This window comes from Hydra viridissima, unplaced genomic scaffold (assembly GCF_058129835.1).
Source record: "Hydra viridissima isolate aposymbiotic clone 2 unplaced genomic scaffold, HvirCarnegie_v1 scaffold_1, whole genome shotgun sequence".
NCBI lineage: Eukaryota > Metazoa > Cnidaria > Hydrozoa > Anthoathecata > Hydridae > Hydra > Hydra viridissima.
The window spans coordinates 8,808,980-8,834,696 of record NW_028324300.1 but is presented as its reverse complement, the minus strand read 5'-3'; the positions used below and the strand labels follow the sequence as shown (position 1 = coordinate 8,834,696).

The 25,717-nt window shown below is 27.8% G+C and overlaps 2 protein-coding genes and 1 pseudogene across 3 annotated transcripts in view; 1 reads left to right on the top strand and 2 right to left on the bottom strand.

Annotated features, from left to right (window-relative positions):
• Nucleotides 1-1,933: 1,933 nt before the first annotated feature.
• LOC145188055 (m7GpppN-mRNA hydrolase NUDT17-like) lies at nt 1,934-4,857 on the bottom strand. Its single transcript, XM_080064610.2, has 7 exons — nt 4,665-4,857; nt 4,431-4,550; nt 4,127-4,298; nt 4,007-4,032; nt 3,816-3,908; nt 3,411-3,616; nt 1,934-2,147 (listed from the first exon to the last, which is right to left on the bottom strand). The coding sequence occupies exons 1-7, from the start codon at nt 4,719-4,721 to the stop codon at nt 2,018-2,020; spliced, it is 804 nt and encodes a 267-aa protein (XP_079920736.2). The 5' UTR covers nt 4,722-4,857; the 3' UTR covers nt 1,934-2,017.
• A 305-nt stretch (nt 4,858-5,162) lies between these two features.
• Nucleotides 5,163-25,717, bottom strand: part of LOC145187510 (myb-binding protein 1A-like protein) — a 29,790-nt gene continuing 9,235 nt past the window's right edge. Inside the window, exons 9-37 of one of the 2 annotated variants that reach the window (XR_016444655.1) lie at nt 22,951-23,036; nt 21,383-21,475; nt 21,048-21,127; nt 20,872-20,935; nt 20,545-20,627; nt 20,413-20,461; nt 20,125-20,247; nt 19,656-19,764; nt 18,783-18,859; nt 18,624-18,677; nt 18,455-18,508; nt 16,581-16,688; nt 16,362-16,416; nt 16,117-16,259; nt 15,379-15,442; nt 15,215-15,240; nt 14,741-14,947; nt 14,440-14,664; nt 14,007-14,199; nt 12,195-12,244; nt 10,410-10,514; nt 10,206-10,276; nt 10,072-10,123; nt 9,730-9,798; nt 9,379-9,420; nt 9,190-9,252; nt 8,970-9,077; nt 5,486-5,972; nt 5,163-5,340 (exon numbers count right to left, since the gene is read on the bottom strand). Coding sequence is in view for 1 of the 2 variants with exons in the window: in XM_090065666.1 (XP_089921792.1) it covers nt 5,280-5,340; nt 5,486-5,610; nt 8,970-9,077; nt 9,190-9,252; nt 9,379-9,420; nt 9,730-9,798; nt 10,072-10,123; nt 10,206-10,276; nt 10,410-10,514; nt 12,195-12,244; nt 14,007-14,199; nt 14,440-14,664; nt 14,741-14,947; nt 15,215-15,240; nt 15,379-15,442; nt 16,117-16,259; nt 16,362-16,416; nt 16,581-16,688; nt 18,455-18,508; nt 18,624-18,677; nt 18,783-18,859; nt 19,656-19,764; nt 20,125-20,247; nt 20,413-20,461; nt 20,545-20,627; nt 20,872-20,935; nt 21,048-21,127; nt 21,383-21,475; nt 22,951-23,036 (2,639 nt within the window). In the remaining variant the exon portion in view is untranslated. The remainder of the gene's footprint in view (nt 5,341-5,485; nt 5,973-8,969; nt 9,078-9,189; nt 9,253-9,378; nt 9,421-9,729; nt 9,799-10,071; nt 10,124-10,205; nt 10,277-10,409; nt 10,515-12,194; nt 12,245-14,006; nt 14,200-14,439; nt 14,665-14,740; nt 14,948-15,214; nt 15,241-15,378; nt 15,443-16,116; nt 16,260-16,361; nt 16,417-16,580; nt 16,689-18,454; nt 18,509-18,623; nt 18,678-18,782; nt 18,860-19,655; nt 19,765-20,124; nt 20,248-20,412; nt 20,462-20,544; nt 20,628-20,871; nt 20,936-21,047; nt 21,128-21,382; nt 21,476-22,950; nt 23,037-25,717) is intronic. The other variant, XM_090065666.1, reaches the window with a different exon arrangement.
• On the top strand, nt 6,922-8,545 carry LOC149893233 (uncharacterized; annotated as a pseudogene).

The following is a 25,717-nucleotide window of genomic DNA, read 5'->3' as shown; positions in this document are numbered from 1 at the left end:
ATAACGAAGAGCGTTTAAACTTATATCCTACTATGAAACATGAATCTAAAATTTTTAAAACGAGGCTGCAAACGATGCTGCCTTGTAATGCAATCAAGAAATAATGATTTAAATGAACATTTTCAAATTTTTCAATTTTGCCTAAAAACCAAAACAATTTTTGTATTTGAGTAAATAACAGAACTGCTGCACCAAAAAAGTAGGTGCGAAAAAGATATTTTTCTTCCAGCTGTAAACTACGCCAGAAGTTGATTTTTTATTATTGCTGAGACATAATCATTCATGGGTAGAAATTACCAAGATCCCAAAGGGCTTAGCTACTATTTAAAACAAAACCTAGACCTTATGAGATGGTAGACACTTCAGAAGTGCCGACTGACGTAGATATATTGTTCTTTCATGCAAACCATAAATAAAGGTTTTGACGAGCACCAAAGTGAAAGAGGAATGGGAGTAGCAAAACACTATTAGATTATTTTTAAGCTGGAACGACTAATTACAAAAAGTTCATATAGATAACGCACTTGAAAAGCTCTCATTACATTTCAGTTTGAAACAAGGTAGATAATGAAATGGAGGGGACATTATTTTATCGTTATCAATTTGTTATCGAATATTATAAACATAACGCAGCCACGTATCAATGCTCACGGAGGCATGTTTATTTAAATTTTCTGAAATGCCAAAAGTAACATTAATTAGATGCTCAGCCGTTCTGTTCTCCGACAAAAAGTTTAATTGAAAATTGTTCTCCGACAATAAGTTTAATTACTTTCTTTTCTTTTCTTTCTTTTTTTTCTTTTTTTTTTTTTTTTTTTGAAACAAACATAACGTGATTAAGATGATGCTTGAACATTAAATTACACTGAATAATTTTTGTAGATTATCACAATATCCAATATTGTACAATTATTATAATTATCTGAAATATTATTGTGCATGATCATAGTAACAGTCATAAAATAAAATATTGCTTTCAGATAACTTCAGAGTTATCGCTTACAACTTGTTTTGAGAGTGAAAATGGATAGCTGTTCGCAATTTTTATACTTTATATCAACATTTTAAAAGCCTTCACCAAAACTTACTAATCAATAGGCGGTTATTTTAATAGAAAAACGCCAAAGGATCATAATGATGAATTTGTGTATAAGCCTTTTGTCTGTTAAAAATAATCTTACATTAACTAGCTTCGTTGATAAAGTCTCGTGTCATTTACACAGGAAAATGTGAATTTCAGTCCCGGATATTTCTTGTTATTAAATATTCGTGAAAAAATGAACCATTGTAATTTTAGGACTCATTCATTAGTTACATTACAGTAATTGGCATCTTCCTTTAATTCAAATTTAAAGATGCCACAGACAAAAACAAAAGGTACTCTAAGTTTTCCCCAAACTTTGTCCGATACTGAATTTTTATTGTAAACTGAGGTATTTACCAAGTATCTGTAAGAAAGAAAAAGGAATTTAACATCTTATGACTAAAGATTAAAAACGCAAAGTCATTGAGGAGATTTTTGTTTAAGACCTTTAAAAAGTAAACAAAAAAAAAAGTTGCTTTTACAGAGAATCTTTCAATGAGAAGATTTTTACAGAGAATCTTTCAATGAGTAGATTTTTACAGAGAATCTTTCAATGAGAAGATTTTAAATATTCAATGTACAGTACTCATCAGAAAAGTGTCCGCAGCGATTTTAACACGATTAAAGTTTAACGACATCTCTAATACTAAAGATTTCATTTTAAATTTTAATTATTTCAGATTATTACTTTGTAGTAAAGATTTCATCACTAATGATAATCACACCCAATTTTTCATCATTATCAGTCGCCATCTTATTTTCTTCAGAATTCATAATCCAAGCAATTAAAATGTTTAGTCCCTTAAACAAAGTTAACTTAAATTCCAGAATTATCAAAAAAATGCCACATCAAACTCAGACACTAATATTTTAAGTTGTGTACATCTTTGAAATTAGAGATTAGAAAAGATAACAGTCCTTAGAAAAAACAAATCATCTCAGTGCGGCCATGGCAACTCGCGTACCAGTAGATATCCTCTCAACGTCATCTTTATTATCACATGTAACGGTATTAAAAACATTTTCAGCGATAAGGGAACATTCGTCATTGCTGTCAAACATCCTATAAAAGAAAAAAGATTGACTTTATCTCATTCAAACTCTAACTAAAGAAGTCGTACATGAGCGTCTGCATTTTAAGCTTTTAGTTGTCTGATCCCTGTTTAGCTTTTGCCTGAATAAACATTTATTTTACAAGTTGCAAAAATCTAATCGCTCATATTAACCTATTTATTAATAAAAGATAGAAAACACTTATGATATTCCTACGATCTTTTTCGCCAGCATCAAATACCTGAAAATGGGGGGAGTGCTACAAAATTGCACTACAGAAAAATTTGACAATTGACAATTTTTAAATATTAAATGTCTTAGTTCCTGTAAAATTACATCTTTAATGTACGGTTGCAGGTGTGCATAAAAACACGTATTAAAAATTTCGAATGGAAGCAGCGTAGATTAAGATTAACACAGAAGAGTCGCATAAACAAATGGATGATTACTGTAACTTATTTTCGATTCATTATAAGCTAATCACATGGATATGATGTACTTCCACGAATCTAATTATCGGATCTGTAATCTTCAAAGTTCCTGCCGGATGGGAGTTGAATGTGATTCTTTTATCTTAAGTTGGCGAAAACCAAGCGTTGAAGCATTAAATTGAATTGAATTATTAAATCTTACCAAATCTTAGGCCAGAAAAATTAAATCAATCCCTGTTTGAAATGAGTTTAATTCCAGAAGTTGAAAAATTTTACAACATATTCTGGCGCTATAGAATTAAAACTTTTGAATTCTTTGCAATTTAGATCACAAATGAGTTATCGTTAATGGAGACTGAAAAAAGGAGGAACGAACTCCCTACCAAGATTAATGTTAAAATTCTCAAAAACAGGAGTAGTTCAATGAGATCTAATTTAAAAACTATTCTAAGCACAAAGAAATGTCATGCGATCGATCAATCTTGAGTCAAAAGTCATATCCTATTCTTATCAGGGCAAAAATTGTTCAAGTTTTTTTTTTAATAAAACGCGCACAGAACAGCTTTTTTTTTAATTTGAATAGCTGCTTACCTATTATGTACCTAAACTGTTTTTATTGATTTTACTCAAGTCAGACATTTCCTAATTCTAAAATTTAAGAAGCTTTAACTAATCAAATATTTGAATCTAGGATCGGAGTGTCTGAAGAGCTGTTATTTGGTTATATTTAACTTAAGAGAGAGAAAAAAAAAAAAAAGTTTTTCTGAAGAGTATTCACATCACGTTTCATAATGCATATCGATTGTAAGTTAAATTTTATAAAGAACGCATATATAACTCACATCAAGGATTCCATTCCAACAAGATTTCCACTAACAATCCACGTGATACTTTTATCGTTCAACCAAACACCTGCATCAACTTCACTTGTGCACAACTTAATTCTTTTATGCAGCTGTTCTTTATTGACCGACGTTTGAAGTAAAAAATACATTACAAGATGATGATGCTTTGGAAATCCCCATTCGAGAAACGAAGGATAACATGACTAAAACATTAATTTTTGATAGTACAGCATCATTCCCAAAACAAAAACAAAAAAATTTTTCTAAGAAAGATAACAAAAGACCTTTATTAAAACAAAAGAAAAACAAAACAAAGTTTATTAGATATTATGAGTAATAATTCTTTATGGCAGAAAAAAATTGCTCTAAAAATTTCACAAAAATTATTATGAAAGTTTCTACCTCAAAAAAACACAAAGGTTTAATAAAATATTCATTATCCTTTAGATAAACACCTGTCTCTTCAAACAGCTCCCGAATTGCGGTTTCTTCTAGCTATAATGAATTTACAATACTTTAATTTGGTTGCTTCGAGAAAAGCATAAGTTCTATTAAAAAAAAAAAAAAAGTTAAAAGGAATAGTTAACTCATACCGTTTCTCCAACTTCCACGTGACCACCTAAATAGTAAATAAACAATTGCTACAGCATAAAATAAATTCACGAAAACAAATTAAAACCTCATAAAGGAGCTTTTCGCTAATCAGTACTAACCTGGAGGTACCCAAACTCCTGGAAATGACCGCAAATGTTTTGCCCTTCTGGTCAGCAAAATATAACCGTCTACAGATTTTAGTAACACAGAAGCACTTAATGAAATGCTTTTTATTTCAGAGACCCCAAAACTCATTGCTCCCCAAGTCTTGAACGGACAATGAAATGGATGCTTAATAACAAGAAAGAATGTGGAGAATCACAGAAATAAATTCTAACAAAAACAAGAAGCAAAAATATTTCTTTTCCTTTATAAAGAAAACATCAACGTCGACATAAATTGAATCGTGATAGGAAGTCTTACTATTAACGGAATGCCATCGTCGTTTGGAGAAAGAATGATTTTTCCAGATACAAAAGTATATTTTACATTTATTGAGTTCCCTCTTGGCAATTGGTTTCCATGCAAACGATCAACAATACACTATTATCATAAGATCTATCATAGAAGTAATCGAAAACTGGTAACAACTTAAAAACTATAGCAATCTTTTTTTTGTTAGGTACAAAGGACGTCAAAACAAACAAATCTTTGTACCTCGTGAAACGAAACATTTTCACAACATTCATTTACGTTTATGAAGAGCGCGGCCATCGTAATTTTTTCCACAGTTCTACGTGTGCAACTTTGTTTTGTAAGTTTTACAAATGACCATTTAAAAAAAACATTTATATTTTTATAAAAACACCAGTGTCAGATTTTTCAATGTTTACGTTTTTTGTCCTCAACAAAAGTCAAAACGCTTCAATATACAACTCGCTTTATTAAGTTTAACTTTATAACATAAGGAATATTTATATCGTGCAAAACGTACACGATATAAAATTTTACACGATATAAAGTCTTACAAATTGATCAACGAAACTTTTCGAGAAAAAAATGCAAGAAACTAAAAGCTATATTTAAATGTTTTTAAAAAAAAAAAGAAAAAAAAAAAAAAAAAAAGCTTGATCTCACAAAATATTTTTCAGAGGTGAATAATTTACTAACAACTTCAAAGTGTTTTAAATCAAATAATTCAAAAATAAAAACAAATTCAAAATAAACTTTAATATATTTACGATTTATTAAGTATAACAAGCTGGCATCACAAAATTAAAATCGAAGCTATTACAACAATGTTTTCATAATTCATTATGGACAAAGTATGCTTCATTTCTCATTCTTCAGAAAATCAACAACTTTGGTTTTCTTCGTGTCGTCTTCGTGAAAGCTAAAAGACAGAATCATGCTCAAAATCTGAAATTTTCATCATCTATAAAAATAAAGTGTCTAAACTTTAAGCTAAAGAAAACCAGGTGATTATCCAGGTGACAGTCGTTTGCACACTGGATTAAAAAGTATCAGAAAAGACTCACTTTTCCAGGGACCTTAAAAATGCTTCACAGTAGGCTGATAATGATTGCGAGCGCGTCACTACAGGACTTTCAATAGCAACTTTTACAGACCGATGAAGATCTTTCAAATCAAATTCGTTTTTTAACTAAACGAGAACTTAAAGTTCGAAAAAAAGTTTGAAAAGCAACAATTACTTTATTTTCAGTTTCAACAACAACAAAAAAAGAACCAGATGTAGTTAGAAGAGCAATACGTTAAAAGTATTTTATAAAAAGTCTGAAAACTTAACTTCTACAAGAAACTTAATATTGATCAAACCAGGACTTTACTTGTATAAACTTGACCAGTATTTATAGCTATTAGATTGTTGTCAGTATGTGGAAATAAATATTAGATGTGAAATAAAAGATTAGAAAAGATTTTTTTAAAAGGCTTTGTGATTTAAAAGTAGGTGGCTAACAATGCAGAGGTGGAAGCCCCTCTCCCTCCATCCAAATACTTTGGTGCCTACATAATAAAGAAAATTATTTTCTTTAAAAATTAACTGTTTAAATTTATGTAAACAGCGTAAAAGACATTATTAATTTGTATAGACCGTAAACAATATCAAAATTTTTAAGTGTTCAATAATATTTATAATAAACATGGGTCGTAAATTCGCTGTCACAAATCGCAACGGAAATTATGAAAAAAGTTCCAAAGAAAATACTTTTCGCCTTCCTCGAACACCAGAAGAAAGAAAAAAGTGGTTGGCTGTTATACCAAGAGATAGTATACCAAATAAGAAAGACACCGTTGTTTGTGAAAGATACTTGCCTGTTGGATACGTTTCAACAAAAGATTATGGCAAAGAAAGACCTCGTGATCCTCCATCTGTGTATAAGTGTGTAAAACCAAGGTTTAATTCATACGCCATCTGCTTGTCCTAGAACTACTTTAAGAGCTCATTCAGAAACTAGAAAGCTGATGTCTGCGTTCAATTTCAAAGATGGTATAAAATCATTTAATGATCTGAAAACAAACATAGGAAACTACAACTTTACTGGAGTTGATATACTATTTAACACTAAAACAGAGAAACAAGTATTGATTCAATCATTAGAGTTCTTCTATAACACAGGTGTGCCATTCTTTGTTCTGAAAGTAAATAATAATTTTCATTATGAATCGTTTCATTGTGTTGTTAATTGTACAAAAAAAACTCTAACAAAACAGAATTACCATATTGAATAGAGGGTCCCATATTGTAGAAGCTGTTCGATTTTTAAATACTTATGAGATAAATAGTAAAAAAAAATTATTTAACAGCATTTTTTTTCATTGGGTGATAAACTTGTTACCGATAAAAAGTATTCTCTTAAAACAATGGTAAGAACATTAGAGAGTTTTGCAATGTCACGTGCTACATATAATCGCCTCAGAGAAAGACTTTGAACTTCCTAGCATTACGACATTAACAAGACTAACATCAAAAGTGAAATTTATTCATGAGGATATTTATCTACAAAAGGTTTTTCAAAGTTAACAGACATTAGACATAAAAATTGTATTCTTTTATTAAATGAAGTTTATACATATAAAACTATGTTGCAATACCATGGGGAACAGTTTTGGGAAAAGCAGTTAACAATCCAAGTGTTCTTGCTAATATATTTTAAGTTTTATGATGGGAACTTTGTTTGGTAGACCCAAATTTTTATGTAAAGTGGTTACTGTGTATGAAGTCGATTAAAATTTTCTTTTTAAACAAACTAGCTTTCTTTTATCTGCCCTAAAACCGCAGGTGGTCATGTTGTATCTATAGTTTGTCACAGTAACAGGGTAAATCAGGCATTTTTTAAGAAATTCGAGACAGATGGTGAACCTTGGCGAATAAAAGATAATATATATCTTTTATATGATTATGAACACCTTTTAAAAAATATTTGCAATAATTGGATAACTGAAAAAATTCAATAACTTGGAACTTTTGGTAATAAGGAAAAAAAAGTTGCCAAATGGTCTCACACCGCAGCATTACATAAATTTAAATCAAATCAAATAATTGTAATGTCTTAACTTACTGACATTGCTGTGTTTCCCAAACTAATTGAAAGGCAAAAAGTTTCAACTTTTTTGAAAGCATTTTTTGAAGAAACAGTGTGTACCTTAATGTAATCCAGAATTAAAAGATGTTGATGATACTAGTTATTTTCTTTGAATTTTGGAGAATTATGAATGTTCATAGCCCTTATACGGATGTACATATGCATGATCCAAATTGAGCTGCTATTTCCTCTTCTGGTGATTTTTATTTTCAAAAACTGTTAGAATTTGGAAACATGGCTAAACAAATGTGCTCTTCTCAAAAAGTTCGTTATAAATGCTTCTCAAAAGATATTTCTAATAGTCTTTATCATACTTGTAATGGTCTTGTGAATTTATCAAAGTGCCTCTAGTCTACAAGTCATAAATATGTTTTGCTTGGAACATTTACAGCTGATCCTTTAAAGAAGCAGTTTAGAAAACTTAGACAAGGATCTGGTGGTACATATTTTATTACTGTACAACAAGTACTTCAGAAAGGTGGTATCATAAAAACAAAACTACTTTTGCAGTTAGAAAATAATGGTGTTGGTCTTGATTTTACTACATCAGGGCATTCTTGTGAAAGATGTAGTTTCTACTTAAATGAAGAAAAGTGTTTGATATTTGATAACTTACCAGAATAAGAAAAAATATTATTGATAAATGTCAAAGTGACTCTGATTTACATAGCCGGATATATTGTCAGAAATGATAAAGATTCAGATGACTCATTCATTTATTATGAGAAATTCAGAGATTTTACTGGGAAGATCATTCGAGGGGGATTAACAGTGCGTGGTGATTTGATATGTCAATGAGTAATATATTGCTATATAATATTTTGTGAATTAGCTGATAATACGTGCATTTCTTCTTTGTGCAATCTAATAATGCTTATTTCTGAATTATACCAAATAAATATGAACAGAAACCATGGGGTTATACTTTCAAATATATTCTTTAAAATCTATTCTAATTTGCATTCTCCAAGATCTGAAATAGAACCAAAATAAAAAATTTTGAAACTCAGTATTTAATAACACAGGCTAACAAAGAAAAAAATCTTTTTTTCTGATGTCTGGGATATATATCCATCTTGTTGTTCTTCTTTTTTTTATTTTGCAGTAAAATAGATATCGTATTTTACTGTATATTAATGATTAAAAAAAGAAAAAAAAAAAGAAGTGTTTCTTTATTTTTTTCTGTTCAAAAAAACTCGCCTCCAGTTTATGACGTCATTGGCATGGTGAATAGGCCTGTTGTAAAGTATGCCATGAGGTAAAGTTATCAAACTATTATTTGTGTATATAAAATATAAGATTTTGACAAATTTTATGCTTCCGATTTTTCATTTATCAATTTAAAAAAAGTAATTATCAAATTTTAGGTGTTCTAATAAACAAACTTTATGTGCTAGAAAACAAAAACAGTAATCACCTTTGGATACTTAGCTACCAACTTTAAAAACAAATCAGCTAGATGAAGAATGTCATGAAACTGCCTTGCTTTTAGTGTACAACCGTCACTCTTAGACTCAGTAAAAATCTGCAACACCGAAAAATATCCCAAAGATATAAGAAAGATTTTTTAAGTTGCAAATATACAAAATGTTTTTACTAACTAAAAAAAAAAAAAAAAAAAAAAAAAAAAAAAAAACCTTAGAGAAATTTTCTAAACAACTTCTTTTAATTTGTAATATACGATTTTCCACATCTAAAACCTGGAACAAAATACATCAGTTCATTAAAATGTTACCTGTCATTTTGTCTGTTAAGTAATGGCAAGCAAATTAAAAGCTCATGCAAAAAAACAGTTAAATTGCATAAAGCTTAAAAATAAAAAATACCTTTTTAGAGAAAACCATTCTTAACATTTCACAAGCTTTGACCTGCAAATCAAATTTTAAAAATTTGCTCAACTGTATTATATCCAACAGACATCACTTTATAGATATTACAGCCTGTAAAAACTTTCTGATTTCAAACTAATCTTTAAACTAAATATTTTTAACATTTAAATGCAATTACTTAAAATCTGAAATGTAATTTTTATAATGCGAAATAAGCATTAGAATAGAAAATGATTCTGTAGAAAAAAGAACAATGTATAGTATCTTTGTTAAACTCTATGCTAGCAAAAAGGATTTCAAATAGACAATGAAAATGATAAATCAATCAAAAACTTTAAAACTGCATACTTTTCTGAAATTATTACATCCAGTATTTAAATACTGAGGCAAATTTTCAGCAAGCATCCATCCAAGCTCCTAAAATTGAAAGAAAAATTTTCCTGCTTTTTAATTACATTTATGCAAGTTATTTTTGTAATTAAAAGCAATTAAACGTTTTAAAACATTTTTTATCTTTTTTAGCAAAAAAAAACAAAAAAAAAAAACAAGAGAAAATCACAAGAACCTCATTCCACTAAAAGGGTGGAACTATCATCTTGTAAGTTTGTGTACTATTGATACAAAAACTTACAGGAAACCATATAATACTTTCAATAAATAAAATTGAACATGTTCAAAAACATCACTTACAGGAAACCGTTGTATAATTTCAATAAATAAAATTGGCTGCAAATGGGTCGACCTTAAAAAATATGTATATAAAAAATTAGTTTATACAAAATAGTAAAGTTAAAAAAAAAGTTTTCAATAAAAAAAAAACTTACCTTTTTGTCATAAATTCATTCAAGGTATCATTCAAACATTTAATGAGACGCCCTTCTTCAAGAATACTAGTCTATAAATTTACTTTGTAAATATATTTAGTTTATAAACAAAACTTAGATAATGCCACTTACTTTATCGAAGTCGTTTTTATTACATAAAAATATAACTATTTGTAAGTATAGATAATTAAAAAATGAACTTACTTGCTTGTTACCAGTTTCTTCAGAATTAATCTTTCTTTTTCTTTGTGATCTTGTAATGATAGGCGATGGAACTTTGATATCAGAGTTTCCACGCAAAACTCTTATCTGCAAACAAAAGGATTTCATAAAACTTGTATAAACCATTAATTTGATTTATTCAAAACACTTTTTTTTTTAAATGAAATATTAAAAAATCTTTATTTATTTTCTTAAAGAGATGGAGCGATTCTTTCGATAATTTGATATACCAGTTGGTTTCAATATAAAATCTCATGTTGATTCAGATTGATACTCTGATACAAATTTTTATTTTACAACTTTATGCCTTTATCAAATGTTTATTCAACTTTTGCCTATGTATATAACAGTTTATAATAGTATAATAAAAGTTTATAATAGTACATTGATAATACAAATGAGTCATGTGGACTTGTGATTATGGTTTAATAACCAAAAAAAACTATTGTTATTAACACCAGTTTTTTTTCTATTAAAACATAATCACAAGTAAGGTCAATCACAAGCATTTTGTTTTTGGAACTATTCATTTAAAATAAGCATTTCACAAATGGATACTCAGGAATTTTATGCCCCTAAATCAAAAAATAAAAGAAGTACCAAGAGGCAATATTTCGATAATAGATTACATATACACAAAAATGGGTTAGACAAATCAATTGCTTATTTTATGATTTGCAAATTATTTTTTGATTTTGGAAAGCTTAAAGTGCAAACAACTATTTCATGATAACTTAAACATAACAATTATTTTCATTTGCATAAAATAGAAAATCTCTAGTGGTATTTCTCTTGCTATAGCGATGAGCATAATGCCTTATAATTCAGTGTCCAAACCTAGATTTGTTAACTTAATAAACATACTTGAAATTCTACAGTGCGGCAGGTTGCAAACAAGTTAAAAGCTTTTAAAAGCTCATGGCATTACTGAGGATTGGTGCAATCTGCTGTACAAACTTAGAACTTTAGTGCAATCTGCTGTACAAACAACACACTGCAGGTATGGTAAGTATTTAAAAGAAGCATTTCTTAAATGTAATTCTCAGGATAGTTGTGATATAGTTTACCTTTGCTCTTTTAAGTTTTAATAGTTTACCTTATTCTAAACAATGCTTTTATACTAGAAAATGTTGATCCAATATTTGTTCTAGAAATGAAAAAAGGTTTTTGCTTTAAATGTACATATTTTGGGCAATCAAAAGATTTAGCATATAAATCATTAAAAAGAGTTGGATTTAAAATTAGAAAAAATTTAAATTTATTTTCTTCTTTCTTGGGCAGAAATAATGAAAATTAGGTCAACAATTTGGCTTTAGTTTCTGATTTAGAATTAAATGATCCCAAACTTGATGAACAAAAGAAGGTTTTAACAAAAGATATTGAAATTATGAGATTATACCAATTAAAAGTTAATATTCTTTTAGTGACCTTGTTTATGATACTATTAGAGTTTTTCTTTTTTTTTAAAAAAAAAACAACTAATAAAATAATTTAAGAAAAAAAAATTAAATATTGTGTCAATGTATTGAGAATGTATGGTTTTGAATGCTTTTGTATTGTAATATCTTTAGTAAAAGTTATATATAACTATGTAGTATAAAATTACTTTTATAAGACATAAAAAACTTATAGTCAAGGATTTAGGTATATACCTATTGCAGCAAAAAAAAAAAAAATAAATACATTTTTTAACAAATTTAAGCAATATCTCTTTTTTTAACAAATTTTTGTAAAAACAAATTTCTTAAAATTAAATCAACTTCATACCAGGTATACAACTGCATGAGTAACATATGTGACAAAGAGAGCGGATGAAGCTAAAACAACAAGAAATTAAAGTAAATAATAGCAAAGTAAAATAAAGAAATAAAGAAATGTACATGTAAAATAACTTTTGGATTTTGATAAAGGACAGGATGATTCTATTTGCACAACATGATCATACACAGTGAATAGATTTTTTAGAAGGTTTTTCACAAAAAAAAATAACTGCAATGTGCAAAGACTGCAATGTGCAATGTGTCAACAACTTTGTGAGTTAAAGTTCATAAAAAAAAAAAAAAATTGCAATTTTAAAAACGACTAATGACAAATGAAACACAAAAGACATGTATTTTATTGGGTTCAAAACTTTCCGGTCAGATATAATTAGCAATAACTCCAGAAATACTTAATGAATTAAATCCAAATTTTTTTTATTATGATATTCTATATAAATATATTTAATTGTATTGGTATTTTAGTAATATTATCAGTTTATTAGTCCAAATGAGTAAAGAATTGAATAATTAAAAAAAAGTTTTGGAAATCTTTCTTCAAAATCCAACATAATCACATTCAAAAGTTGCTAAATCTTCAGTTTGAGACATATTGAGGAGATACAAGAAGACTCAAACTATTGAAAGAAAATGAGGCAGTGGAAGGAAGGTTTTGTTGACAAAAACAAAGTGAACTTGATCATCTGGTCAATTACAAGAAATTCATGCCAATCCCAAAGAGATCTCGCCAAAAATTTTGAATGCAATCATTTCCTTGTGATGAAGAATTAAAAGCAATTCGCTGCACAAGGAAGCTCATCAAACTTTTCAACTGAGAAAATTTATGCATTATTGAGGATGACAAAATGTATTGCAAAAAGAATTTCTCACAGTTGCCCAGCCACCAATATTATTATAGTGAAAAGGTGTCTATGTCAGCAACAAATTTAAGTATATTCAGACAGAAAAATTTGCTTCAAATATCCTCATGTAGCAAGCGATTTGCTCTTGTGGCCTTAAGAGTGCTCCATTTGTCACTCGAAAGACTTTGATCTCTGATTTTTACATCACCGAATATCTTCAGAAACATTTTTTGCCATTTATTAAAAAACACAGCAAAGCAGTTATCTTTTAGCCAGATTTGGCAATGATCCACTACTCCAAGAAGACAAATGAGTAATACAATCAAAATGGCATTGAGATCATCCTGAAAGATGTGAATCCTCCAAACTACCTTGAGCAGCATGTAATTGAGTTACGGGGCACTTGTAAAAGAAATCTTGCTAAAAAGCAACAAATCAGCAAAAGATGACAAAGAATTTAAGTGAAAATGGATAGCAGCATCGAAAAAGGTCACTGAAAGCAAGATCCAGCCCATGATGTCACCTACTCTCAAAAAAATTTGATTACTTTCTAAGCGTTCTTTGAAATCTCTACAATCTTATTAAAAACTTTAAATGATATAATAAACTCCAATATAAAAAGAATTTTGAACTAATTTGTCAAGTATTTCTTGAGTTATTGCTAATTATGTCGGACTGGAAAGTTTTGAGCCCAATCGATATTTAAATTTACTTTTCATCATAAAGTGATTTTTAAAACTACATTTTTATAATTATCCATAGTATAATTTACCTAATAAGATAATTTTAATAAATTTAGAGTTGTTAAGAATTTTTTTTGGTTTCCTTAGGGGCTACCAGCCCCAAAGTTACACATTTACACTTATTTCCATAGTTCTAAGGTGTAGAAAACAATAATTTATACCTAGCATAAAAATTTCAACAATTAAAGTTTCTGCTTATCTATAGATACTACTAACCTGATTTTGCTGAAGCAATAAGTCTTTCAATTCTCTCATGTGTACTATTAACATCAAGTAATGAACTTTGAGGGTATTCATGCAAGGAGCATAGCTTGTTCTTAAAGATACCCAGAGTACGCTCAAATAAAGATTGCTCATCAGTATGGTTTTGAGAAACCCTAATTTGTTCAAGTAGTGGCTCCAAAAGGTCCTTGAGATGAAAAAAAAAAAAAATTAATTTTACTATTATGGAAAAATTTTTTTTTAAATTTAAATATAAAAACAGATCTTGTAACCATTGCAATTTCTTTACAATCTCTTTTATTAGTTAGCTTAGTTTTACTTACAATTTTAGATTGTATTTAGATTCTATTAGTTTGTCAATTTGTATTATCTTTTAAAACTTTAAAAGCTATATAAGTTTATATTTCTTGTACAAATATTTACATACTAATATTTTTGGGTCCTTTGATTGTTTTTTGATAAATATTTCAATTAAATCCAATACTCTTAATTTAAAGTGAATAATTGATTGCTTCATATTTTTCATCTCTTTTTTCTCAGCTTCTTTTTGTTTTCTGGAGCGAAAAACAGCTGCTAATGCTTCATCCATAGACTCTAGAAGTTTTGGATCACAGGAATCCATATCTATATCTTCGTCTTCACTTTCAGATTTCTATAAAATTTACCACATAAATTTTTCACCGTAAAGTTATGTCAATTACACAAAAATTAAATTAAATTAAAATCACCTCATCTTCATCATTTACAGCAAAATCTCCAAGTGCATTTTTAATATCTGCCCTAAAGTTCTCATCAATCTCAACTTTTTCATCTTCATCATCATCTACATCATCATCTGAATCAGTATTTTCACCATCTTTTTCTTCATCATCATCTTCATTGCCATCATTTTTATCCTCTTTTTCTTCTTCTATTTCTTCTCCATCTTCTTCTTTCTATAACAAAACAAAAAAAATTTTTTGTGTTTAAAGCTTATTAGTGAAACCAAAGCAAACAACCAAAGTTCATTTCCATAAGTTTACCCCTTAAATTGAGAGTAACTCTAGAAGAAATGGTAATGGAGAATAAAATGATACACAAAGCCAAAATAGGCTAACCACTCTTGCAGGTATATCTGGTGAGATTGGAATTAGATAATTACTTTTCCTACAGTTATTTTTCTTTAACAAAAAGATAATAAATGGTAAAGATAAAAAACATACCACATCTTTGCTATTTTCATCTTTATCTTTAAAAAAAACAAAAAAAAAAAAACAACTTCAATAAATTTAATTTTTAGAATAAATAAATTAACAATAATAAATTTTTTGCTAAATTCATTAACTATTTATAAAATCAGCTTTAAAATAAGAACAAAGTTAATTACTCTTTTCCTCATTATCTTCAGAATCTGGTATTTCAGAAGCTTTGGAGGGTTTTGACTTTATAGCCTACATTACAGATTAAACACTTTAGCATCAACCATGAGAATAGAGAGGATAAATGTCAAGTCAAGACTATAAGGGATTTAAAAAAGGCTATCTATACAGGTTACACAAGTAGAAAATAGTAAGTTTTAAAGCTTATTGTCTTTTTCATTTTTTTTCCTATTTTTTTTTTTTTTTAAATACTTGTATTTTTAATCATCTTTCTGTTGTTTTGTTGCCTTTTATAACACAGAAGTACAATCATAATGGCGCATGGGAATGTACAGGTAGCAGATTCCTATGTGCCATTTATCAACAAATAGTAGGAAGTGATCTGATACATGCAAGAAGTAAATCCACAAAAAAAAAAAGTAATAACAGTGAAAATTAAAGTAGATCAGAATTTATTGTTTAACTTCCAATTGCATCAAAGATATAAAGATAGAAAAAAAAATTTGATATCACATTGAACTGAATTTTTTGTTGTTGCTGATTTGCTATTAATGGTTGTATTTCTGTGTTATAGAAGACAAAAGAACAAGAGTTTTGAAGTAAAAATATTTAAAAAGGAGGAAAAAGGGAAAAAGGAATTAGGTTTCAAAAGTGGTTGTCTTTTTATTAATTAACAATTTATTATCTTTACAAATACAATAATTACAAAAAAATCAATTAAAATTTTTCTAGCTTAATTAAATTACATCAAGAAGAAGATTGAATGCTTCCTGTGTGAGATGAGGAACAATAGTTGGGAAGATTGCATCAACTACTTGTCGCATAAGATTTGAAGATTGTGCCAAAAACCCAAGTAGAATTTCTGTAAGTACTTCTGTCCAATGAGGTTCTTTACAAAGGTTAAAAAAAAAAAAAATTCAATTAACATAAAATGCTTGTTTTGATGTTTTTCCTTTGTTATGCACACTTATACCAAAACAAACATTTTTACCTTTTGTTTTTCGTTTCTTTTTTTCCAGAGATTTTTCATAACACATGTGGAGATCCTATAGCAAATGTAGTGTACTTAAATTATTGTTAAGAAATCCATACTTCAAAAGGAACAAAAAGAAATTTGTAAACATATATAAAATAGTTTGTAAAAAGAAGATTAAATTAAAAGTGTGAAAGGAGATGAGAAGAATACCAAGAAAAAAATCAAGTGATTAACCTTTAATATATCTACTGTTTCCTCATGATTAGAAAATAATTGCAGAGTAGTATGAGCAAACAGCAACTCTGCACTTTTTGTTTTGATTGAATTGTCTTTTTCTCCTTTCTATAACACAATCGATTTTAAGATTACAAACTAAAATTATATACACTGACTCTCAAACTCATTCATGTTTTTGAGCAAGTGTGGCAAAGGTGTAAATAAAATTTTTCAGAAAGATTTTGAATGTAAGATTTTTTGTTCTTGCATATGATTTCAGTTATCTATTTACTTCATTAAGTTGTTTAACTATTCACTTGTTGTTTGAACTATTTAGTGAAATGGCCTCTTATCAAAATTTGTAACCAGTAAAAAATTTTTGTGTAAACATTTTTTTATATGATTTAAATTCATTAAACTTAATTTGAATTCCCTGTAGAGTTTAAAATGAAGATCTACAAGACTTTAAACTATTTCAAATTAGGCATTTTTTGAATGAAAATGAAAATTTAAAGGTTTCAGCTGAAATGTTCAGAGGACTCTTTGAGGTGCAGGTTAAGAGGTTGTGAAAAAATTAAAAAATCACTGTTTACTAAGAGTACCAAAAAATGTGCAAAGTGGACAAATTAGGATTGGGTGAGATGAATCTAAAAATTGAGGATCTGGTCAGATGAATTTAAAACTTACAATTTTGGCTCTGATGGTAGAAAATGGGTGTGGAAAACAAATGGAGAAAAAATACAGCCTCTACATTTTAAGTCAACACTAATGTTTGGTGGCAGCTCAAACATGGTTTGGGGTTGCTAGATGGTAAAAAGTGTTAGAAAGATTTCTAGGATAATGCGTAAAATGACATCATCATCTTATATCGAGATATTTGAGTAGTTAACTCATGTTGTCCATAAAAAGTTTTATTCCAAAGCTTTGAGCATTGTTTTCCAGCAAAACAATAATTTAAAGTAAAAATAACTCAGAAATGGATTTCAGACAACCAAATCGATATTCTTTCCAGGCCACCCCAATCCATGTGTGCATGTGTGTGGGGTGGGGAGTGGGGGTGGTAGTAGGGGTGGTTTAAAAGAATAGTGACAGGTGAAGTTGAAAATATTGATAAGTTGAGGTTAAAAAATTTGAAATGCATGGGAAAATATACCACCTAAAGCATGCAAAACTCTTGTTGAAAGTATGCCCAACCGTTTTCAGGCAGTTATTGATTCCTATAGTGGTTACACCAAATGCTAAGTTAAAGAAAACTTTGTTATTTGAAACAAAATAAAACTCATAGTTTTAATAAAACTATATTGTGTAATTAAAAAATAATTTTTTTTTATTACATATGAAAAAAAAAAAAAAAAAAAAAAAAAAAAGATCAAAAATGTCAGTAAAAAAAATTATTAAAAGTAAAATATTTCTTTTTATTCATGGTTTGAATGTGGTAAATTTAAAAAAGCCCAAACAATATTGAGAGTTACTGAATACAGACTATTTGTAAAAAATATTTAGAAAAATCATTTAAGTTTTTTGAGCATTGTTTACTAACAACGCTCAAAAAACTTAAATGATTTTTCTAAATATTTGTTAAAACTTAAGTGATTTTTCTAAATGTTTGCTATTACTAACAACATAACAATGCTACCATAGTAATAGACATTTTTTTTAGATCAGCATAACTATATTTATAAGTTTTCAAATACTTTTTTTAACCTATTATTGTTATTCTAATAATTATCATAGCTGTGCTTTCATTTCATTGAATTTCAAGAATTTTTACCATGTTAAAGAATCTCCTCACTGACGAAACAAAAAAAATTTCAATCTTTTTATCCTAAAGTTCAAACTGTAAATCACAAAATAGTCCTAAAATAGTTAAAGAGATGAAGATTCTATTATACCTCTCCATTCATTGTATTGATAAATTTAATACTCTTGGAAAATGCTTCAAAGGTCTAAACAAAAAGAATGTAAAAGTCATGGAGCCAATTGTTAAGTAAAACACCTAGAAAACTTTGGATTTTTCAGTTTTTAATGAATGCATTAAGATAATATCCAATAAATGTTAACCTCTGGTAACCATGGTTCTGACAGTACTACATACTTGGAAAGTCCAAGAAGTTTCTAAATCAGGAATAAAAATTTAGTTTTGCTACACTGCAGTGTAAAGAAAAAACAAACAAAAAAATAAAACAAAATAACAACAACAATAACAAATGCAATTATCACCTCTGCATATAACAGAACCTTTGTCACAAAAAATTCTCCATCTTTAGTCACACCACCAAGAATGTCCTTTGTTAAAGCTAAATTACATAAAACAAATTTTGTTAAAAAATTATCCACAAACATTTTGCTTTTTGGTAAACAAAATTTATTGATAGGAATGACATACTATTGGTATAATGATAGGAATGACATACACTTTTGGTATAATGATAGGAATGACATACACTATTGGTATAATGATAGGAATGACATACACTATTGGTATAATGATAGGAATGACATACACTATTGGTATAATGATAGGAATGACATACACTATTGGTATAATGATAGGAATGACATACACTATTGGTATAATGATAGGAATGACATACACTATTGGTATAATGATAGGAATGACATACACTATTGGTATAATGATAGGAATGACATACTATTGGTATAATGATAGGAATGACATACTATTGGTATAAATTACAAAAAGCATTTTTATGTTTGTTAAATGTTTGTTAGAATTAATGCATCATAAACTAGATAATAAATCATGAAGTAATGCTAATATAAAATTGTATAGAATGCTTTAAATAAAAATTAAGTTAAAATCGAAATTTGAAATGTTTCTCTTTTAACCTTTTTTTTTTTTTTTCTTTTAACTTTTTTATAATTGATGAAGTTTAATGAAGTTAACATTTTAGTGAAGTATTCATTAACATTTCAAATTCCCAACAAAAAAAGATTTTCTGAACTCTCTCTGTTTTTTTTCTTTTACAAATAATTGTAATAAACTGATTAAAATAATTATCAAACTGCTAAATAAAAATATTAAAACTAAAATACATTTTCACTAAAAAAAAAAATTAATCAAATGCTCACTAGGATGTTGCGGATGGTAATTTGTTAATTCAGTGAGAACAGATTTGAATCTTTGTTTACACAATTGTTGAGTTGCTTCATCAGTACTGTGTTTTGAAACAAGTGCCAACTAAAAAAATAAACCTCAAAAATAAATATAATTGGAATAAATTTATTACAGAGCCTTATTACTTAATTGATCTATGGAAAATATATTAATACACAGACTCATTTTCAAGCAAAGATCCAGCATTACTGTAAACTAAAAAGTTGCTTCACTGATATTTGGTTCTCAGTCTCCAAGTTCTAATTTCAATTTACATGTGTACCATACACCATAAATAAAGCAGAAATTGAAGAGAAATACCATAAATCGTTTATATTCATAAAAATAATAAGCAAAAAAAGGTTTTGAAGATTTTTAAAACCAAATGTAAAACATAAAAATCACATAACAATTCATATAGTGTAGAACAAAAATTTTACTCACATGTGGTTCCTGTTTATTTTTCTTTAGGACAGTGAAAAATCCATGCAAAAACAAGAATGTTGCAATGGTGAAAAGAGTTTCATCATCAAGATTTTGTTTATTGGAGCGAACCAATGAAGAAAACTGAACATTTTGTGAATGAATTAAAAAAAAACAACAATAAAAAAACTTTGAAAAAAAAAAACAAATATTGTAGAATTCTATGAATCTAATATTTTTACTTAAATTTTCTTTAGTGCAAAATTTACATAAAAAAAAATTACTGTAAACAAAAATTAATTTATTCACCTGACTTATAACCCATGCCCTGCATAGCAATATTTCCTTATGAATAACTCTATTAAAAAATTAAACTTACATTATTATTTAATTACATATTCAATATTAAGAAACAATTATTTCAATAATAATGATAGTTACTCATTATCATTTTCATCTTTGGTTGTTCCTCTTATGAATACCTCTTGCAACCATGAAGTATATACAGTGACATCTTTCTTTAACTAGAAATTTATATAACAAAACAAAAGAGATTTTAAAACTGTAAAACCCATTACTATGTTCATTCTTAAAACTAATATTTGTTTGTATTTTACCTTGCAAGCTACCTCTTTTACAAGTTTTACCTTACAAGCTAATCCTTCAATTGTTTTTACCTAACAAACTAACTCTTCTACAAGCTTTACCTTATGAGCACTCTTTTCCACTGTTTTTTAACTTACAAGCTAAATCCTCCACAATTTTTACCTTGCAAGCTAACTCTTCCACTGTTTTAGTTTTTGTCATTGCATCAAAACATACATGACCTCGACTAAAACAAAATAGAAAAGTGAATTATAGACAAATTTAAGGTAACTTACTTAAAATAATACATTTTTTAGAAAAAAAATTTATGCTATTAATAAAAACTTAAGTCTAAAAACCTCCCAACCAGCTGTTTTATAACATGTAGTATAACCTCTTCATTCGAATTTTTTGCCAATTGCCCAGGAAGTTTTTTTAACTATTTAAAATTTGATAAAAATAAAGTTAAAAATTTTGACGAAAAGAACTAAAGAGATAGCAATAGTATTTTCTATTAAAACACTTTATGGTATTAATGTTTGAGTGCAACATTTGCATGTTTTCCACAAGCATATCAAAAATACTATAATTTGTTTGCAAAAATAAAATAATTTTTTTATTAAAAGAAAATATTTTAAATAAAATTTTAAAAAATTAAAAAAAATTTTTTTTTTTTTTACTAGCATGCACTTACCACATCCTTTACTGCATTAAACAAGTAGTTTTCTTTTGACTGGCAGCTATTTATCAAGCAACGAATAATTGGTTCACTAAACACAATAGGTACCTACAGTAAAAAAACTACTTTTAATGTTAATGCTTTCATTTGAAAATTAAGAAACCATAAAAAGATCTATTGAAAAAAACAACCAGACCATATCAATGCCATTATTCTTTATTGTTATTAGGTAAACACTTTTTTTTTTTAGTAATTTTTTGTACACAAAATCTCAAATTTATTAAGGTGCTGAACTGTAAATCACTTCCATTTTGGTCCAATAGAGCTTGGTTAGAGAATATTTTTGAATGGCTCTTTGCTTAATTTACATTTTAAAAAAATGCATTTAGCTTGAATTTTAAATATTATTATTTACACTTGTTTAGGAGGGGATTCAATGTAAAAAAACCAGTGGAAATTTTTTTCTTTCTCTTAAGTTTTATGGCATTCAGTTCATACAACATGTGAAAGAAACCTATGATGCCTATGTCATGATAATACAAGTTATCAACTTGTATTATTACAAGTTATCAAATTGTATTATCATGACATAGGCATCATTAAAAGCATGTTTTAAAATGTTGCTTATGTCATTTAATAGTTACTGACAGATTTTTTAATGTTTTGTTGTGAACTTTGCTTCTATTGACGAGTTAAGAAACAAATTGCATCAAATTGGTAAGCAAAAATTTTCTGAGTTGCAATTTATCATTAATGTAATTTTTAAAAACATGGTGACAACAGAATTCCTAAAGACTTTTCCATAAAAAAAAATTAGCATACAATCAAATACAATCAAATAACTTATTCCATTTCCATTCAGTTTCATTTCTCTTGTGGCCTGCAGAAACACTCTGAAATGTTTTAATTCCCAAAAAATTTTAGAGTCGATAGTTTTTTAAAGGTATAAAAACACTGAAAACGTTTAATATATTTGTTTAATGGTGACACTAATTAAAAGAATTTAAAATACTACAAATTAGACTAAACAGACTGATTTATCAAGGAAAAAATGTAAAAAAACCCCAAAGAAAACAATTTTATAAAACATGTGAAGTATGATGAGGAATGTGGCATACAATGCACAAGAATACAAGAATACAAGAATCAAGGCATACAAGAATCTTTTCAGAGGTAAGATTTGAAACTGGAATTTCTAGATTACAATTCTATGTTGCAACCAATCACACTAGTACTGAATTAAATTTAAACAAATTGAGAAATTTTTAAAAGCATTTTTAGCAAAATATACTAACGTGTGTGTAATTGATTCGAAGAATTTATAAAACAAGAATTTATAAAACAATTTATAATACAATGTAACCAAATACTAAAACAGAAAAACGACAATTACAAGCATGAGTCACCTGTATATCATATAACACAGTTTCTATTTTTAGACATGATTTATTCTCAACATATTTGCATGTTAACATTATTCTACGAATCAATTGCACGCACATTACTATAAAAAGTTGTATAGCTAACTATTAAGTTAAAATTAAATAAAGAGTATAAGTAATATTAAAAAAATAATAAAATGCCTGTTCTTTGGTCACTTTTGTTGAAACTTTTAGCAAAAGATTTATAGCCAGAAATTTTCTTTCATGTGTTGAGAGCATAAGACCATCTAAATAAGTAAAGTTTCTAGCAAGAATACAAACAATATTTAAGGAATTAAATTCAAAGGACGGATGAAGTAACTTTCATAGTAACTTTCTCCATTCTAAATGCAAAACATTACCAAGCCTAAAGCATGATAAATGTTTTTAATTGTGAGATGTTCAAAAATAAATAAAATAAGAACTATAAAAAAAATGATAACCTCTAGAACTCCTAATTTGACTGTATTAAAACATACATAAAAAATATTATTCAAAATCTGGCCATATTTAGAGAAACAAACAATCTTTAATCCCAACTGAAAATATTTGGTTGAGTTTTAGATATATTTAGTTTTAGATATAAATTTATAAGTATTTTTTTTTTAAGGTTGTGAAATAGCAAAAAAAGCTTTTTTAGCCAATCCCTTTAAAGTCATATTCAAGTATTTTTATATTTACATATTCTTTCACATTTCTACTTCAACTTTTTATACTTCTTCTTGCACAATGATCAGAAAGATTTGGTTAGATAAAACTAGTGCATTTCTCTCCTTGGTGATTTTTTATCCTACGCAAATTGCCCATAATGTGAGCTAAGCTTTAAGGTAAGCATGTTAGTTATTATTGTTCCAGACATAAAATAAAGTTAAAAAACTTGACCACTTTGTGCAATACCACAATAATTATACATCAATATTTTTTTAGCATAGAACTTTAACTTTCTCTTTGTATTAGCTTTAATTTCAACCTTACAAGATTGACAATATTGTAGTATTCATTACCTAGTACCTGAGATCAACTGGATAATAAATTTATTATCCACAATAATGAAATTTTCACCCTTAGGTACAACAGAATGCTTTTAAAGTTTTAAATTTACAGGTTGCTAAATGTTCACTAGTTTTTCGTTTACAAATATGATTTAAATCATTTAGTTCTTTACTTTGATTATTGATATTTAAATCATTTAGTACTTTACTTTGATTATTGTTCAAGAAAAAATAATAATTCTATTAGTATCATTTTACCACTTTTTTTACTTCATACTGATTTCAATTACAAAATCAGTTATTATTCAAGAAATTAAATAAGAACTTTGTAAAAAAATAAGAATAATAACAATAATAATTTAGTAAATTTATTATATATTTATATATATTCTTTAAAGTTGATTGTAATTAGAGCACTCTCATTGCTCTAACATCCTAAAGCATGGCCAGGATTTAATTGCATAAACCTAAATTAAATAAATTATTAATAAAATATTTAAAATATTCAAATTATTTATAAATAATTTTATTATTATGTGCAAGTTAGATTAATAATATCAGCTATCAAGTTATCCCAATAATATCAGGCATATTATTAAAAGATGCTAATAGTACAGCAGAGAAAATAGAATTAGCCTCACCTTTATTTTTTGTTCTAATTTAACAAAAATCACAGTGAAACAATTATGAAATCTACTTTATTTCTTATTACTTCTACTTCAACTAAAAAGTTTATAAATTGGTATGTTTAATTAATTACAAGTGGAAAAAAAATTAAAAGGATTCAATTTGTGGAGAAAATTGAATTAGCCTCATTAACGTTATATACAAAAAATAAAGAAAATATTTTGTTTTTATGCTCATTTAGTATTTAGTATTGCTTCCTGAATTTTTAATGACTTCAAATATGCGGTTTGACATACTAGTCACAAGATTTTGGATAGTTTCTACAGATATTTCATTCCAAGCTTCTCTGATATGAGTTTTCAGCTCCAAGGTGCATTCAAATTGCTTACCATTTTCATAAACTTTTCTAGAAAGTATTTCCCATAGATTTTCAATTGGGTTAAGATCTGGACTACGTGCGAGCCATTCCATTACGTGAATATTTTTTTCTCTAAACCAAGCTTTTGTAACCTTTGAATTATGGATAGTAGCATTATCTTGTTGGAAAGTGAAATTTTCAACCATCAATTCCTCACCATGTTCAAGTAAACTTATTTCTAATAAGTCAATGTAGTCCTGTGAATTCATTTTTGTTGAAATCCATGCCAGTGGAAGTTTTCCAGCAAAGGAAAAAGCCCCCCAAACCATAACATTTCCACCCCCAAAGTTACGACTCATCTGAGTTTCTTTCTCTTTTCGAAGATCGTGCCAGTAATATTGATAGCCATCAGGACCATCTAGATTGAACTTTTTTTCATCACTAAAGAGAACTTGATGCTACTCTTCTTGCCAAGACATGTGTTCTTTTGCAAATTGTAATCTAACTCTTTTATGATGAGCAGTAAGTTTTGGTTTTGGTTTATGCTTTTTCCAAATTGTGTTTGGATCTTCATGTAAGATTTGTCTCACACGTTGAACAGATACAGGTAATTGTAAATCAGCACGAATTTGAGATGCAGTCATGTGCTGAGCAGCAGCACCATGTACAATAACTCATTTAGTACAATTATCAATTTTACGTTTGCCACCACTTCCCTTATAAGCTCCATAATTAACGCCAATCTTGAAGTAATTGTTAACCACTTTTGGAGATCTTTTAATTTTCTTTGCAATTCCCCGATTAGATAAGCCTGTATCTTTGTATGCTTTGATTACTGCTAATTCTTCATTCGTTAAACGCTTACCACGTCCCTTTTCAAATTAAGGTATCAAAAACCAAATGTTAAAAACTTTATGAGCACCGATTTCGCAGTCTTTATTTAACTTACAAA

What these genes read in the sequence shown, in the direction of transcription:
- LOC145188055 (XM_080064610.2), bottom strand. Translation starts at nt 4,721, where the DNA reads ATGGCCGCGCTCTTCATAAACGTAAATGAATGTTGTGAAAATGTTTCG. An exon ending in AGGAGTTTGGGTACCTCCAG is followed by an intron (nt 4,033 to 4,126) that starts GTTAGTACTGAT and finishes TTTACTATTTAG; the next exon opens with GTGGTCACGTGGAAGTTGGA. An exon ending in GTTGGAATGGAATCCTTGAT is followed by an intron (nt 2,148 to 3,410) that starts GTGAGTTATATA and finishes TTTCTTTTATAG; the next exon opens with GATGTTTGACAGCAATGACG.